This window comes from Astatotilapia calliptera, chromosome 3 (genome assembly GCF_900246225.1).
Source record: "Astatotilapia calliptera chromosome 3, fAstCal1.2, whole genome shotgun sequence".
NCBI lineage: Eukaryota > Metazoa > Chordata > Actinopteri > Cichliformes > Cichlidae > Astatotilapia > Astatotilapia calliptera.
The window spans coordinates 47,789,654-47,806,556 of record NC_039304.1 but is presented as its reverse complement, the minus strand read 5'-3'; the positions used below and the strand labels follow the sequence as shown (position 1 = coordinate 47,806,556).

At 38.0% G+C, this 16,903-nt stretch overlaps 1 protein-coding gene across 3 annotated transcripts; it reads right to left on the bottom strand.

The window, feature by feature from the left end:
- Positions 1-4,788: 4,788 nt before the first annotated feature.
- Positions 4,789-16,618, bottom strand: LOC113019602 (myosin-2 heavy chain-like). Of its 3 annotated transcripts, none has more exons than XM_026163375.1 (18): positions 16,579-16,618; positions 14,987-15,109; positions 14,446-14,491; positions 14,120-14,227; positions 13,887-13,948; positions 13,290-13,400; positions 12,984-13,097; positions 12,701-12,787; positions 12,475-12,570; positions 12,036-12,134; positions 11,675-11,773; positions 11,244-11,435; positions 11,091-11,159; positions 10,825-10,923; positions 9,921-10,037; positions 9,721-9,816; positions 9,463-9,558; positions 4,789-4,998 (listed from the first exon to the last, which is right to left on the bottom strand). In XM_026163375.1, the coding sequence occupies exons 3-18, from the start codon at positions 14,483-14,485 to the stop codon at positions 4,894-4,896; spliced, it is 1,590 nt and encodes a 529-aa protein (XP_026019160.1). In that variant the 5' UTR covers positions 14,486-14,491; positions 14,987-15,109; positions 16,579-16,618; the 3' UTR covers positions 4,789-4,893. The 3 variants fall into 3 exon arrangements, with proteins under 3 accessions (XP_026019160.1, XP_026019159.1, XP_026019161.1); XM_026163374.1 differs by having other exon boundaries at positions 14,987-15,087; positions 16,579-16,605; XM_026163376.1 differs by lacking the exon at positions 4,789-4,998 and adding an exon at positions 7,748-7,773 and having other exon boundaries at positions 14,987-15,087; positions 16,579-16,605.
- Positions 16,619-16,903: the final 285 nt, after the last annotated feature.

Sequence of the window (16,903 nt, the reverse complement as noted above, 5' to 3'; positions counted from 1 at the left end):
TGGTGATTGACCTGCAGAGAGCTGGGACCAAAGTAACAAAGGTCACCATCAGTAACACACTACAACGGCAGGGAATCAAATCCCGCAGTGCCAGACGTGTTCCGCTGCTGAAGCCAGTGCATGTCCAGGCCCGTCTGAAGTTTGCCAGAGAGCACATGGATGATACAGCAGAGGATTGGGAGAATGTCATGTGGTCAGATGAAACCAAAGTAGAACTTTTTGGTATAAACTCAACTCGTCGTGTTTGGAGGAAGAAGAATACTGAGTTGCATCCCAAGAACCAAGCATCAAGGTCTGCACCAATAAGCTGAACTGAATTTACCTGAATATTGATCAGTGAAAGAGGATCTGTATCCTCAGGCCAAGTTCTACAAAAACATTTAATAAAATAGGTTGGATCTGCTCCTGTTATTGTCTTCTCCTGAAACCTCCCAGCTGCACTTTACGGTCTTCTCCTTCTTCCTTCAACTGCTTCACTCAACTGCCTCCATCTGCATGTCTCCTGCCACATATCCACGAATCTACCTCTACTCCTCAGCACATATCTAAACCATCTAAGCTTCTCCTCTCTGACTTTATCTCCAAACTGCTGAGTTTTGTGTCTGATGTACTCATTTCTAATCTTGTCCATTTTTGTCAATCCCAGTGAAAATCTTAACATTTTCAACTCTGCCACCTCCAGTTTTACAAGTCAACATAAACACACACAGATATTTTTAGAGCCCTGACCACCATGTGGTACCAGAGCAAACACATTTTATTCTACAACTAAGTTACCACAAATCCAAAACAGAGTGATTTTGCCCAATTAACATAAAGAAAACTGGATCAAACGATGCAGCGATTCCCCGAGGGGTCGGTACTCAAAAAGGCAGTGGGTGACAACAGGTGATTTATTTGAGAATGCACTTCCAACTTCATTCTTTGAAATTATATGACATTTATTTAGATAAAGATATTTCCACCAGACCCACACAGTGTGCTCTTAATCCCTTAATTAATGGGAGGGTCCAAAGGTTAACAGACCAATCACTTTTCTAAACACTTTTCCAAGAGTGAAATGAATTACAAATTTACATAACAAAACTAGGGTTAGTATATTTTTTACTGTTTTATAGAAAAACAAAAATGAACATTTTTACACCATTTCATAAACATTCAACAAATATAACATATTCCAGTTAGAAATATCCCAGTGGGAATGTTAAGATGATTTTTAGTATCATTTGCTTGGACAACTTCAGGGCTGTTGTGAATTTAGGTATTTGGTCAGAAAGTAAACTGAAACATGCATTTAAATTTTAACCTGATTAAAGTAGATGAAAATCAGGGGGTAACCAAAGCTATCAAAGAATTCAACTGCATCAGACCAAAGACTGGCCAACAGACCAAAACTTTCACTGATAGGACAATACTACCAACACAGCTGAAAACAATGTCGACATGCAGAACTATTCCCAAGACATTAGGTAAATCCTGCAAAAAAAACCTCTGTGTTTAATACAGATTAAATAGTGACCATAAAGTTATTAAGAAAGTGTTTACTAAGGTCATAAATTAATTAAACTTAATTGCTCCCTCCTGACTTTTAGAAACAATGCAGGTTCAGTGCAGTTCTGCATTAACCTTACTGTTAAGACCTAGAAGTTATACTATGTATAATGTATACTGTAATATGTATACAGTAACTGACTACCAATCCCAAAACAAGGAAAAAAGAAGAAGGCTGCACTGCTAATGTGACTAGACCATACATGACTCAGAATTAGAGAAGGGGAAATTATTTTACACATAAAAGATAAGCAAATGCGTAAAAAGCTTTACGTATAAAATTCTTCCTCTTCAACATAAAGCTGAATTGTAGTGTTTCTGTTGTCTGGACCAATGCATTCAGTCATAGGGAAAAGGAAGTTTTACGGGATTCTGGGTAGTATGCAGTCATGTGTTTATGATAACTTTTTGCAGTATGATTATCCAAATGTGCGGTTGTACATTGTGTCTAAACATCTCCCCTTTGATCTTGTTTGTCCAAAGGACATTGTTTGAGATATTTTGTGCTCTTGTTATTTTTAGCGAGAAGATACTTTCCTCTTTTAACCCTTCTAAATACAGTAAGTGATACTTGCTTATTCATTTAGTACTTTAAATGTCATTTTACACAATCTGACCTAAAGGTGAGTTTGCTCGCATATCCTCGGGGGACAATTGTATCATTTTATTAACACATACATGAAAGCTCCATAACTGCATTGGACCAAAGACTGACCAACTCAACAACTTTTATAAATGTTGTGACACTTTGTGATGATCTGTTTTCTGCACCTGGATGACAGTGACTCCATAATTTCCTATGGAAACAGTAAGGATGTACTTTTCAAAGGACTGAATGGGGATCTGTTAAAACTTTATTTTTACAACTGTGATCCCTCATCAGACAATTTAACTTTGAAGATTTTTAGTGAAATGTTTCCATTTTTCAGATTATGAAAACAGGGACATTCTTCTGTCAAAGGACAGATGTGTTTCAGCCCACCATGTCACACAAGGATAAAATCTGGGGTCTAGGTAAGGCCTCAAGTGTGCCACAGTGAACACCAATCAGTTCAACTACTGCTTGAACTGTACCAGTGACCTTGGCCTGAAGAGAACATGGTTTTATTTGGTAACTGAAGTTGTATTTGGGAGCAAACAATCAGACAGATTTGTGGTAAACAGACAAACAGCTGCACTATGTGTGCACTGTACCATCAACTGGTTATTACTAGGAAACACACTTTTTTCAAGAAATTATTTTCCAGGGAAACAAGTTTGTATGAAAGACAGGGATCAGGCCTTAAGACAAACGATGTGCAAATGCTCTTTCAAAGATAAGATACATTTCTGTGCTAACAGTTTCAGCAGTCAAGTCAAGTCAAGTCAAGTCAAGTTTATTTATAAAGCACATTTAAAAACAACCGAGGCTGACCAAAGTGCTGTACAATAAAATACAAATATAAAATACAATAAAACACAAGTACATAAAACACCTCACTGATAAAACAATAAATTAAAACAATAAGTTAAACCTTGCTAAAAGCCAATGAGAAGAGGTGAGTTTTAAGAGCAGTTTTAAAAGTTCCAAGGCTTGTGGAGAATCTGATGTGAGGAGGTAAACTGTTCCACAGTCTGGGTGCAGCCACAGCAAAAGCCCTCTCTCCCCTAGTCTTTAGTCTGTACCTGGGAACATCTAAAAGCATCAGGTCTGCTGACCTCAAAGATCTCCTGGGGCGGTAAATGCTAAGAACCTCTGCCAGGTAAGGAGGTGCAGTACCGTTAAGAACCTTAAAAACCAACAGTAAAATTTTAAAATCAATCCTAAAAGCAACTGGGAGCCAGTGGAGAGAGCAGAGGACCGGAGTGATGTGGTCTCTCTTTTTGGAGCCGGTCAGCATGCGAGCAGCAGCGTTCTGCACTAGTTGAAGGCGATGCAGGCAGGAACGATCTAAACCAGCATAAAGGGAGTTACAGTAGTCCAGCCGTGAAGTAATAAAAGCATGGACCACCCTTTCTAGATCGTTCCTGGACAGGTAGGACTTGACTTTAGCTAAAATCCGTAGATGATAAAAAGATCCCTTGACTACGGAGCTGATTTGTTTATCAAATTTAAAAGCACTGTCAAAAGTAACACCGAGGCTCTTAATGGAGGAAGTATATTCGGAAGTTAGGGGTCCCATAAAATCAAAGGAAAGGTTGGGGTCTTTAGGAAGCCCAAACACAATGACTTCAGTTTTACTTTCATTTAGATGTAGAAAGTTAAGAGCCATCCAAGTCTTAATGTCAGACAAACAGGAGAATAACGGCTGCAGAGAGTCCTTACAGTCTAACCTCAGAGGGAGGTAGATCTGAATGTCATCAGCAAAGGTGTGGAAGGACACATTATGTTTGCGCAGCACATCGCCCAGAGGGAGCAAATACAGAATAAACAGCAGGGGGCCTAGAATGAACCCCTGAGGTACACCACAAGTTAAAGGAGCTCTGGGAGATGACAGGTCACCGAGGTGAACAGAAAAACTCCTGTTATCCAGATAGGACTGGAAAAACTTTAAAACAGTACCTTTCAGACCGACACAGTGTTCTAGGCGGGATAACAGTATGTTGTGATCAACAGTGTCGAAGGCTGCTGTCAGGTCTAAGGTTACTAGGACAGCAGCACAACCAGAGTCTACAGTTAAAAGCAAATCATTAAAAACTCTCAGTAAGGCGGTTTCAGTGCTGTGACGAGCTCTAAAACCAGACTGAAACTTCTCATAGAGACTGTTGTTGTCTAAAAATGACTGGAGCTGCCTGAGGACAACTCGTTCCAGTACTTTGGACAGAAAGGGCAGATTGGAAATGGGCCTATAATTGGAGAGTATAGAAGAGACCTACTTATCAAGAGCTATAAAAATTAAAAGTAAATAGTCCAAACTAAACAGAAAATACTCTTAACAAAGAATATTAAATGTATATCCAATCTTTCAGCTATAAAACAATAATAATAATAATAATAATAATAATAATAATAATAATAATAATAATAATAATAATAATACAGAGTCACACAGTCAGAATAATGACAGAATAGTTTCATATGTGACTGTTACACTATAATAATTAGTGAATGAAGCACAAAACTAAATGTGAGTATGATAAAGGCCAGTGGCATTTAAGTAAACATATACGTGAAACATCAGAAATTAAAGTACAAACATCTGCATTGAAATCCTCCTGCTGTCACAGTATTATATTACTGCATAGATTGTCCAGTAATACAAATTCACAGTAAGAAAAAAGTGTAGCCTTCAACAATTCTGAAATTGATTCAATAAACAATCATGTAAAAGAAATATTGAATTACTGACATCAAATATTTAATTAATTGTCCGGAGCTTTGGTTGGTTCTGTTGGCACCAAATGTTCATCTCCAGAGATGTCACATTCTTTCACAGCCTCCTCAGGTTCTTCTTTGGCTTTTTGTAACTAAAGCAAAGAATTAATGCACACAATAAGAACCACTTTGTCATGGTCTGGGTGTGTGGCTGTAAAATTCCGCTGAAGGTCTGGACCTCCCTGGTATCCACCCATGGGCAGAGCCTACAACCTCCCTCACCTGAAGCTGATTGAGGCAATCAGGTCGTAGATTTAAGCTGCTTGCTGATACTGCTTCCTCGCCAGTTCGTCAACTACCCTATGTTGGTAACCGGGCCTCACGCTTCATGTCTATGATTCTCAACCTAACCTTGCAATCTTGTGGCCTGCAGTGTCACTTGCAACCTTACACCACCACGGGATCTTCACCGCTCAGGACACCACCAAACCCACCTGGACCGCACCACCTCTCCTTCAACGCTTCCATCTGCCACCTGCACAGAAGATTTTCATAGCTTCCACCCTCTCCAGAACTCCTCATTGGCTACCGCTCTAACACTGCTCTCCTCTCTTCCAGTACGCACCTAATCACCAGCAGCTGCCGCTGCTTTCTTGGACCTGTCCCCTTGCTTATCCCTCTCCCCTGGCCAAGACCCTCACACCCCATGTGTCAAGCGCTATCGTAAACATCATTTTTGTGCTAGTTAATAAACCTTTGTTAAACCCTTTCCTCAGCCTCCGCTTTGGGTTTTCTGCACGTGGGTTTGATCTTTGGTACTTGGCCGTTTTGTGACACACTTTAACTTTGCAGTGCACCTCTAAAATGTTCAGTGTGGTGTTTCATTTTTTGGTATGAATCTGAAAAGTCGTAGCTTACACTAAGCTTTCTCTGCTCATGAATTCTACTACAATTACTGTATCCTTTTTACGTTGTTGTTGTGTAGTTGTAATAACAATACCTTATCTTTGATGCTCATAAAGACACAGCAGTGTAACTATTGGAAACACCTTTGTGATTCTAGCCCACAATGCATAATGTAATAATTCCAGCCCAGCTGGCTAAAACAGCCCAGCTTCCACTCTTTCTTTATCCTTTAATAGCAGCTTTTTACTAATTTGAACAGAAGTGGGTGTGGCTTCCGTACCTGGGATAACATGATAGATGTATTACCTCTCAGTGACATCATACAGAATTAAAAAAAAAGTTTAAAACTGTCTCAAGCATAAGCTTTTGGCTCACACCAAGGCTGGACTGGGACAAAAAATCGGCCCGGGCATTTTGACTAGAGACCGGCCCACCAGGATAAAGATTGAAAATGTGACGTCATTCAGGGATAAAACCGCAAAGGATTCTGGGAACTTGTGGCAAGAGGTACTAGCGCACGCAGGCTTTCAATTGAACTCAGTTACACAGCGATAAAAAGAAACCCAAAAAATGGCAAGAAGCTGTTGTATTATTAACTTCAATAGCCGGTCGCATGACAGCCACGGGAAGCCGATGGGTAAAGAGATCGTTTTTTTTTTTATCGGATTACGTCCTTGAAGAGAAATTTTTTAAGCCATGTTTCCGAAGTAAGAGCCGACGGATGGTCTGGATATACCAAATATAACGCCCCAGAACACTCCAGCTCACAGGTTAGTCTGCTCCAAGCATTCCCACAAAGGTCAGAGTTTTTTAGTAGTTAATACGTCATTTTTCTTAACATAATTGGTGATATAGGTTACAAGCAAGTCTGGCGCTGAGCAGAAATTGTCGCGCTATGCTCCTTTGTTTATTGTGCATAAATAGTAAATTGTCCTGACACAATATTGTGTTTCGCTTCTGTTATTACCATGGTACATTGACAAAACATATACTTTTATTCACAGGATAAAACAGTTGTTTTGTATCACTTATTGTCCATTGCGATTACAACATACAATATTATTGTCACTGCTACATTTCTGTAATGCTACTGTAACCGGTTTCTGCTTCATCCCGCTGCAACAGTTCGGCCCAAACAGACTCCTCGACTCTGCGTTGTGTAGTGTTTTTAAAAAGACAAGGAGTCTCTGATCGATCGTTGCCACTTTATTTCCTGAATGGAAACAACGGTGTATTATCAGTGCACAAGCTCGCCATACACCACTCCGCACAGCACACTCTCGTATGGCTACGGCAGACTGGCAGCGATTACTGCAGCAATATTACAATTTCTAATATACAATAAAATAACAGCAACAACAAATTATGTACCTGAATGGAAACAACGGTGTATTATCAGTGCACAGGCTCGCCACACACCACTCCGCACAGCACACTACGGCAGAACATCTCATTAGCATTCCGCTTTAGCATACAGTTTCACACATTACAGTTTTTTACAGACGCTAGGACACATTTCTCAATACTTAGGTCACTTTTGCAAAACTCTTCACACAATTCTCCTAACTGACCCTCAGCTTGGCAAAGCAGTTCATTCCACATTCAAAATGCACTACAACTACCAAAACACTTCATTCAGGTCTCAAATAAAAACATTCCTCCAGAACACTAGCAAAGGTTGACAGCCGACAAACACACTTTGTCACCCACAAAACAATGACCTAAAAAACACTAACAACATGTAGCATTACACAGTGTTTTCCTGTGTAAAACAAGGACACATCTCTGTTTATAATTTCAATATATGTTACTGGAATGAATCAGACATCATGTATTTATGTTTATGTATTTTTATTTTTTTGCACTAAGTAATCCCAAAATACAAGAATTCGTATACACACCATCCACTGATACACATACAATAGTAATGCTAATCTACTCGGTCTTCTCCATTTGGCCACAGGTTCTCATCCACATCACATCTTATGTCATCTTGGGCAACACACCTAGGAAAGAATCTTCTGGCATGCCAGAATTGAAGGAGTTGAAAAATTGAAGGAGTAACAACTGTGTAGATGTTCATCCACAATGAGAATCAGCTGTGGCTGGTTAAACTGCATTGTTAGATTTAAAATATGTTTCAATAAAATATTGCCGTTGGATTTTGCTGTCTTTTCAAGTTTTGCATTGTGTTATTGTTTTGACCATGAGTTTAACAGTTTTGAAAACAGTATGTAAGCACATGCAAAATGTCCTGTCCGTACAAAGGTTTTTGGCAGTTGTTGTGTCTGAGTGAGAAGATGATTCATGTAATTTGAGAGATGTAGTCATTGAATGCATTTTGTGCCAAAACAATGATAACTGGTCCTCAGTTTAGCCCACATAGACTTCTGTTGTGCTCACTGTGTGAGGAGTTTTGCAAACGTGACCTAAGTATTGAGAAATGTGTCCTAGCGTCTGTAAAAAACTGTAATAAACAAATGAAAAGTACATAAAACTGGTGTTGGACATGTGTCCACTAAGCACTTATTACACTCGGTGCTCGTCAGCTAATCAAACATGTTTTATGTGTCTGTACTACTTAGCTATATTGTGTGCGGAACAATACAACTCACCTCTCGTATGGCTACGGCAGACTGGCAGCGATTACTGCAGCCAGCCTCACCTAACCAGCCACACTGAGAGCGGGGGGGCGCTGTTTCCCCATTACACTGATATTTGTGGCAAGTGGAATAATACCACAAACACTGTTACACTACCAGAAATTATTTCCACTACTAATTAATTACCGTTGAGCTCAAAGGTCCTATTAATAAACTGTTAATGAATGTGTATTTATGAAGACGATTTGTGAGACTGGTAAACTTATGATACGTACAATAGTCTTTCGTCCTACACGGTGCATTTCAAGGTCCTGCACCCATCCGTCGGTAAACTGTACCTGGGCTTGTTGCAGTGACCTGAAGTTACTAAACTTCATGAGTGTATGCACTCACTCCAAGAACCGTGTAATTATAAATCTGAGCGTGGTGAAAGTTGGCAGCACACTGACGTCTTTTGTCCACTCTGTGTGCTCGTAAGGGTCTGACCCTTTCACTCCTTTGATTTTTTCCTCGTATCTTTTCTTTGTCTTTTCGTCGAGTCTGTCTTTGTACGGACCGGCATTGTTCTCCTTTTGTTTTGTACATTCCTTTTTTGTGCGGCAAAGAAAAAAAAAGAAGGTATTGGAACCGGAGAATGAGCGTTTTGCGGTGCTGCAAATGCTTGCATTTGATGTGGTACTTGGATTGTTTTGCCACGAGTTCCCGGCATGCAATGCGCGAAAATCACGTGATTGCTAAACAAGGGGGAGGGTGCATCCAGCCTCCTCGGCTGTAATTGGTCCAGCCCAGAGTCGATCATGACCAATTGGCCAATCCAACACCTTTCATTATATATACCCTTCCTAAAAAAAAAAAAAAAAAAAAAAAAAAAAAAAAAAAATCCATCGGCCCATAAAGGAAAAAAATCGCCAGCGGCCCACCGGGCAAATGCCCGGTATGCCCGATGGCCAGTCCAGCTATGGCTCACACATATTACTTGTACATGCAATAGCCTTGTTATCTAAAACATTGGCCATCCTTAAAATGAGCATGGAGTATTAATACATGAAATGATTCATAATAACAAAAATAGGAAAATAGAAAAGATCTTTAAAAATGGGCACATACCTGGTTTATCTTGTTTTCCAGCTCCTGTTTCAGGGCCTTTATATCTTCCTCAACCTCCTTCCTCCTCTGCTGTTCACCCCGAATCTTCTTCTTGAACTGCAAGAGAAGAAAGAAAACACATTTATATACATATAAATGTAAATTTAAAACTAAAATTAATTTTATTAATCTTGTGTTGAACATTTATGGTGAGATTTTGTTTCACTTCCCTCCTGTGTGAAGAGTGTTTTTCAAAGAGCAGATTATAAACTCACTGACCTCCTCCTTGTATCTTTCTTTTAGTTCACTCAGCTGTCGCTCAGACTTTTGGCTCACCTCTGTGAGAGACTCAAACTGACACTTGGACTCTTGTAGCTAACAAAGAAACATGAAGGATTTTGAACAAATTGTAAAGCCTTGAAAAACACACAAATGTTATGGTGGGTGGATATGTAGATCTTTATATAATGAATACGCACCTCTTTGTTTTTATTCTCCAATTCATCCTTCAGAGTCTGCACATCTTTCTCAGCTTTCTCTCTGCTCTGCTGTTCATCCTTCAGCTGCTGCTGGAGTTCACTTACCTTGATTTCAAGCTGGGAGGAAAGAGAGGAGAATGTAAGTCTTTGAAAATGATTAGAGAAGATGAGACATGTCCTTTTTGTGGGTTTAATAAGGAGATTTACATTTATTTATTTTTTGTTAAAATTTGGATTTGCGATTTGGAAAAAAGCAATAATGCTAAAATTCATTATTTTAGCATTATGGCTAAAATACATTATTTGTCTGATGCAACATTGCATCAGACAAATAATGTATCTACATGTATCTACACTTTATTGCTACAGCAGCACCTTCAATAATCTCGTGTTTAAATGTAGTATATGTTACTTGTTAAGTACAAAATGTACAGCTAATGTCTGAATAAAACTGAATAAAATAGTTTTCTATAATGTGTTTGAGTTAACACAGCGGTCCCCAACCCCCGGGCCTCGGGTCCGTGAGTCGTTTGGTACCGGGCCGCGAGAGTTGAGGCTCAGGTGTGAAATGTATGGTTTTCAGGGTTTTTATCGGTTTTCAGCGTTATTTTGTTATCGTTTTTATCATTAACTCGGTTTTCCTAACCTCTTTTTCCATCCACTGATTTTTTTTTTCCGTAACAGATCAGCTACTGATCAAATACGGCTGTGCACCCCCAGTTTGTTAGAGACTTTTTTTTATTGTTAAAAGACGACGTTTCTTCTAACCATCACCATGTGCTCACCAACTGTTTATTTTATCTCCTGACATTCAAATGTAGTTCTTTAAAAAGTACCATATCATGGTTGTCCCGAGTTAGTGTAATATAAGGTCGTGTGTGCTGTAAGAGGTGATGTTGCTTACTTTGTTCCTCGTGGTGACAGCAAGGCCGAGGTTCAGCTGTGAAGAGGCCTCCTGCTTTTCTTTAAGCATGTCGGGTGTCATCACCTCAGTTTTATCCAACTAACAAACAGAAGCACAGCTGAGAGGATCAATTATTCATTCATTTAGGTTAGCATACAGCTAAGCATGGACTAGATGACAACTGGGGAAATATCTGAGCTGGTTTCATTCATTTAGACCACTTCATTCATGCTCTCCAGCCTTTTCTTCAGTGTCTGCATCCTCACCTCATCATTCCCGCTGTGCTGTTCCTCACCCTGCAGCTGCTGCTGTGCCACAGCTACTTCCTCATCCACCTGAGATTAGAGAAAAAAATGTTAGAGCTTTTAAAATAAATGTTCAAAGTTTTGGAAGATTTAATTTGCAAAAATGTTACCCACAACATGGTTTGGTGAGTTATTCTCCAGTGTCTGCAGGTTTTTCTCATCTCCTTCCTCAGTCTGGTGTTCATCAGTGAGCTTCAGGGCTGCAGCTTCTTTTTCTTTGGCCTCAAGCTTCCACTTCAGGATCTGCAAGTCTTTCTCATTTGACTGATCTTTACCATGAAGTAGTTCTTTTACTTTGTCCTCCAGCTGAAAGATAAATTGAGAAACACACTGTGTTATTAAGCAGGACATTAAAAGGCAAGATTAATACGAAAAGAAAACAAATCTGTGACTATTTTTCTTTTTATAGTATATAATACTGAGGTAGGAAGTCTTGACATTTCTCTGTTATAAATTGGTATATTATATAAGAGTCAAGTGAATCAAACAGCCTTGACATTATGAGTGCATGTGTTACAGAAGAGTGTATGTTTGTGTGTGTTTACCTTCTGCACCCTGCTGATGGCGAGCTTAAACTTCAGTTGTGAAAAAGACTCAGGGATTTCATAAATGAGGTAATTTCTCAGCCATTTAAATCTCTCCAGCTAAAAACCACAAACACAGTTAAATTAGGACTGTAGCTTATGCTTGGCCTCAAGCTTGTAGTCATCAGCAATGATGACTGTAACTTTACAAAGTTTGAATAGCCAAATGAAGCATAAGCATGTGCAGGGGACACATTTTTCAAAGTTGCTATCAGGTTAAACATAGATATCTGAAATCTGATATATCTGAAAATAAACCTCATATAAACTAAATATAAAAGGATAAATGCCAATTTATAAAAGGTGAAGTGAAGAAATCAACCTCTTTTTCTCTGGCGTGCAGCGTCCTCTTCAGGTTATCCAGCTCGTTTTCCATTGACTGATTTTTACCACTGAAAAACTGATCAACTGTGTCTTCCAGCTGAAAAAAGAAAAGTGTTTGAAATGAGTCACGATCATATAAAAAGACTTGAAGCAGGAATTTTTTTTCCTTGATATTAACATATAAAGTAAGACAAAGATCAGCTACTGATCAAATATGGCTGTGCTTCCTCAGCGGGCCTCAGTTTTAAAACAAAACTTTTCCTTCTAAACATCACCGAGTGCTCATTGAAGGGGTAACTGTTTAATTTATCTAATGACATTCAAGTGTGGTTCCTTAAAAAAAACACCACAAGGTGGCAGATGTTATTTGGTATAATATAAATTAAATTATAAAATTAATTGTGTTCATGTGGGCTGTAAGAGGGGATGTTGCGTACTTTATTCCTCCTGGTGACAGCAAGGTCGAGCTTCAGTGAAGAAGTCTTCTGCTTTTTCTTAAGCATGTCAGGTGTCATTACTTCATTTTTCTCCAACTAACAGACAAAAGCACAGCTGAGAGGATTAATAGTCCACTCATTTGAGATCTGAGCATAGACTAGATAATAACTGGGGAAACATCTGAGCTGGTTTTGTGCATGCAAAGCTGTCCGAGGGCAAACACACCTCCTCCTTTGGTGTACTGATCTCCACACTCTGCTTCTCTGGTTCAGGTTTGGTCTTCTTTAAATCACCTGACTTTGACAGCTGCAGCTGAAAGTCAGTGTCAGTGTATGTCAGCAGCATGATTGTTTGGTGATATGAGCAATATAGAGTTGCATTATCGTTTGTCATTCTGTTCCATAATTTAGCAGTGTTACCGTTAGGTTTTAAATTAAAAATAAAAAAGAATTTAAAATTGATAACATTTAAGATTTAAAGACTAAAGTATTAAAGCAAAGAGTTTAACCTCAGCATTGTCAGTCTTCAGATCTTTGTTTGGTGTCTGCAGGTTTTCATTCCTTTCATTCTGATCCTCGACCATCCGGACTTCAGCTTTTACATCTTGACTCTGAGTCTCAGACTGTTTTTTAAAGTAAAAATGCAACAAAAAAATCTGAATTTTAGAGGTTTTAATTTCTCTTCCGCTTCTGTTGGTGTAAATCATATTTAAGTATTCACTGGGAGTTACTGTAAACTGACACCAAATATGAACATTACTGGAATAAATAACGATGCCTTGTGAAGAGGATAAATAATTAGAAACTCAATGTACCTCATTCCCCTCGATCTCATTTGCCTTCAGAGTCTCTGCCTTCACCTTCTTCTCAACCTCCTGCTTCACGTGTCCTTCATCCTTCTGACTCTGAGCTTTTCTGACTTTGGACTGGGAGAGAAATGAGAAATAAAACAAGTTAAAGTGGTGAAGCACACCATTTAACATGTCTGTGGGGAGTTTGGCTCAGCCAATCTTTTCTGCATCATAGGTGAAGACAAATGAAATTAAGAGTTGTAGGCAACAAATGCACAGGTGCATAATTTCACTAACTATAAAGACTGAAACAAGCTGTCAAAAGTCAACAAATCAACACCTCTAAAAACTCATCTTGCTTTATAATGGAGTCTCTTTTTATTGTGGTATCTATTTCTGCATTTTTTAAGTTTGTCCTTTCATCATGCCTTTACTCACAGCCATGACAGTCATTCATTTTACACCATCTGTAATTTGTTTTTAGTGCAGCCTGTTCGTTTCTCTCTTCTGATTCAGCTCTGACTGAACCTTGTTGTTCAGGTTAGACTCCCCTCTGACAGACAATTCTCTATTTCTTTTTTCATCAGAAGTAGATAAAAGTAATGTCCATTGTTTACTTACATGCTTGTTGTCATTTTCTGTTTTTCCTGAGCTCAAAGTCTTATTTTCATGTTTGCTCCCTCCTGTCAGAAACACAACAAGTTGTAGATTAGTGTTTAGTTTGATTCTTATAAATTCTTAATTAATCTGGGTGCACTTTATCCAACATCTGTTAAAATACAATTATAATGAAACGAGTTATTCATATAGCTCATTAAACTTGTGTCAGACTGAAAAATGAATTTGTAACTTACTGTTTTTCTTTTGTTTACACTTGTATGTGACAATGACAACAAGAAGAATGGGCACGGAGACAACAGTAATACAGATGCAGATAAGCACTGGAGTAGGAGTCAAATTCTCTGAAGTGAAAAATTAAAGAAAACAATGAAAATAAAATAACTATATTAATATTAATAATAATCTCTAATTTAAAAAAAACCCAAAAATGTTTCTTTATTTGTCATCTAACTGCCAGTAAAAAACAGCAAGTGAAGAAAATCCAAGTTTTCTAAAGTATTTTTATACACATATAAACAGGTACTGAGCTTTAGATTTGAATATACTTGTGTCAGGTTACCTGGGCTGACCAGAAATCCAAACCAGTTTTTTAGGCTCATTTTGTTCTGGAAAACAAGAAGAAAATCGTCACATTAAAGAGATATACCTCTGCATTCATGTTGAAATGAAAAAAAAAACGAAGTGGTTTAAAAACAACATCCTAACTTTACTTTGACATATGCTAGTATCTATCAACACTTAACTATGATCAGACTAATTGATTTTATTTATTTTAAGTGAAAACCATAGGAGTCCATGTAAATGAGGCCTAAATTATTTGACATAATTATGCTTAAACTGTTTCTTCTCTGTAGATGGCCTTCATTGCACCACACTGTGTAATGTACAGCATAGACGGATAATAACTATTACAATGAAGCTTGTTGTAAATTTCCTCACAAATAAGCAAATACACCTTAAATCACCACAAAATCTGCATCTGAAAACTACAGTTTTACATTTTTGAGCAAGATTAGCAAGATTAGTTAGAACCACAGAGGCACACATTATGTTTCTATTATACAGTAAGTTGTGCAAACAACCAAACAACCAGTATTTACCTCATAAATGAAACTGATGCATCTGCTTCCTTGCAGTGAGTGAGAGCATTTGTCCTTCAGCACTGGTTAAAGGTTAAAGGAGGCGTGGTTTCTTCAGAAGTCTGATGAGAAAAGAATTTGTGCCTGTCAGACAAACAATCAGCTCATGTGAGTGTGCACATGTCAAAAGGAAACTTCATTAAATGCTTGTAATGCCAATGATATGGTCTGGTTGAGCAACTATTACAAACCTAAGGCCTCGACCTTTGACCTTGCTATGATGAAACGTTTTCTTAAGTGTGTCCATACTGTTTACATTTGTGCACACAAACCTGTTTCCAGGACAGACACAAACTAACAAATCAACAAAGTAAATATGTGGCAAATGTTACTAATGGTTAAAAGTATTTTTGATAATATTCAAAATAATGATAATAAATAAATAAATAAATAAATGAACAGACAAACTATGCTCCTCTGGTATTGAATGATGAAGACACTGTAGTTTAATCAAGTTATTTCAATAAGCATAAATTATAACTGAAGTTTACGTCTGTTTTATTGTGCAGTAGCCTTTGTACCTTCCTGGTGTTGCTTTCTATTGTCATAACTGTTAAAGCCCATTATTGTTATCCCAGCTGCTTCATCTGTGCTTCACTACACGTTTTCTCTCTTTGTTAACCACATGCTTCTAGACTCATGTGCTGACTTCAGTAAAGCCAATACAATGTGGATATTCTTCCAGTTTGTGGGATGATGGAAACAAGGAATAATAAAGTGGGACACCAGGTCACTTTAGTGCAGGAGCTGCAGTGTTTCAACTGACCTACAATCTACAAAATTAAAGGAAAAATGTGCATAATGTAAAGACACATTCCTCCCCGTGTGTGGCAGCCTGTTACAGCAGCTACGCTCATTCTGAGCTTCTGTATCTCCTCTTTACTTTCTCGTTCTGGCATCGTTGTGCTCAATTGTATATAGCATTTGTATTCTATTTTATTCTATTGTATATAGTATTTTATTTTATTCTATTCTATTGTGTACAGTTGTGTACAGTATCTTATTCTTATCTTATTACAGTGTTTTTCCAATTTTTCTATGTGACTTTGCACTGTCCACTTTCTGCTATAACAAAACAAATTTCCCACGTGTGGGACTAATAAAGGTTATCTTATCGTAATCATGTTGAACTCAAAAAAATGAAACGATATTGTAACTCATCTTTGATATATACCATGCTTTGATGATCTATCCGCAGTTAACTATGATCAGAATTAATGATTTTATTTATTTTTACTAAAAAAAGGTAACAGTCCATGTAAATGAGCCCTTAATTATTTGGCATAATTAAGCTTTTGCTTTCTCTTCTCTGTAGATGGCCTTCATTGCACACACACTGTTTAATGAACAGCATAGAGTTATAATAACCATTGCAATGTAGCTTGTTGTAAACTGCCTCACAAATAAACAAATACACTTTAAATCACAACAAATCTGCATATGAGAACTACATTACAGTTTTATATTTGTACAGTTTAACACTGTAAAACTGTAAGTTAGAACCACAGAGACACACATCATATGTTTCTATTATACAAACAACCAGTATTTACCTCATAAATGAAACTGATGCATCTGCTTCCTTGCAGTGAGTGAGGCTGTGCAGCATGACTCCTTCAGCACTGATTAAAGGAAAACACTCACCTGTGGTGACAGGAGGCGTGGTTTCTTCAGAAGTCTGAGGAGGAAAAGAATGTGTGTTGCAAACAAACAATCAGTTCATGTGATGTTAAAATGAAACTTCATTAAATGCTTTTAATGCCAGCGTGATGCGATCTGGTTAGGCAGCTGCTACAAACCTAAGGCCTTGACCTTTGACCTTTCTATGATGAACTGTTTTTTGAGTGTGTCCATACTTTACATTTATGCACACAGACA

What these genes read in the sequence shown, in the direction of transcription:
- LOC113019602 (XM_026163375.1), bottom strand. Translation starts at nt 14,485, where the DNA reads ATGAGCCTAAAAAACTGGTTTGGATTTCTGGTCAGCCCAG. An exon ending in GTGTAAACAAAAGAAAAACA is followed by an intron (nt 13,949 to 14,119) that starts GTAAGTTACAAA and finishes TGTTTCTGACAG; the next exon opens with GAGGGAGCAAACATGAAAAT. An exon ending in ATAACTCACCAAACCATGTT is followed by an intron (nt 11,160 to 11,243) that starts GTGGGTAACATT and finishes CTCTAATCTCAG; the next exon opens with GTGGATGAGGAAGTAGCTGT.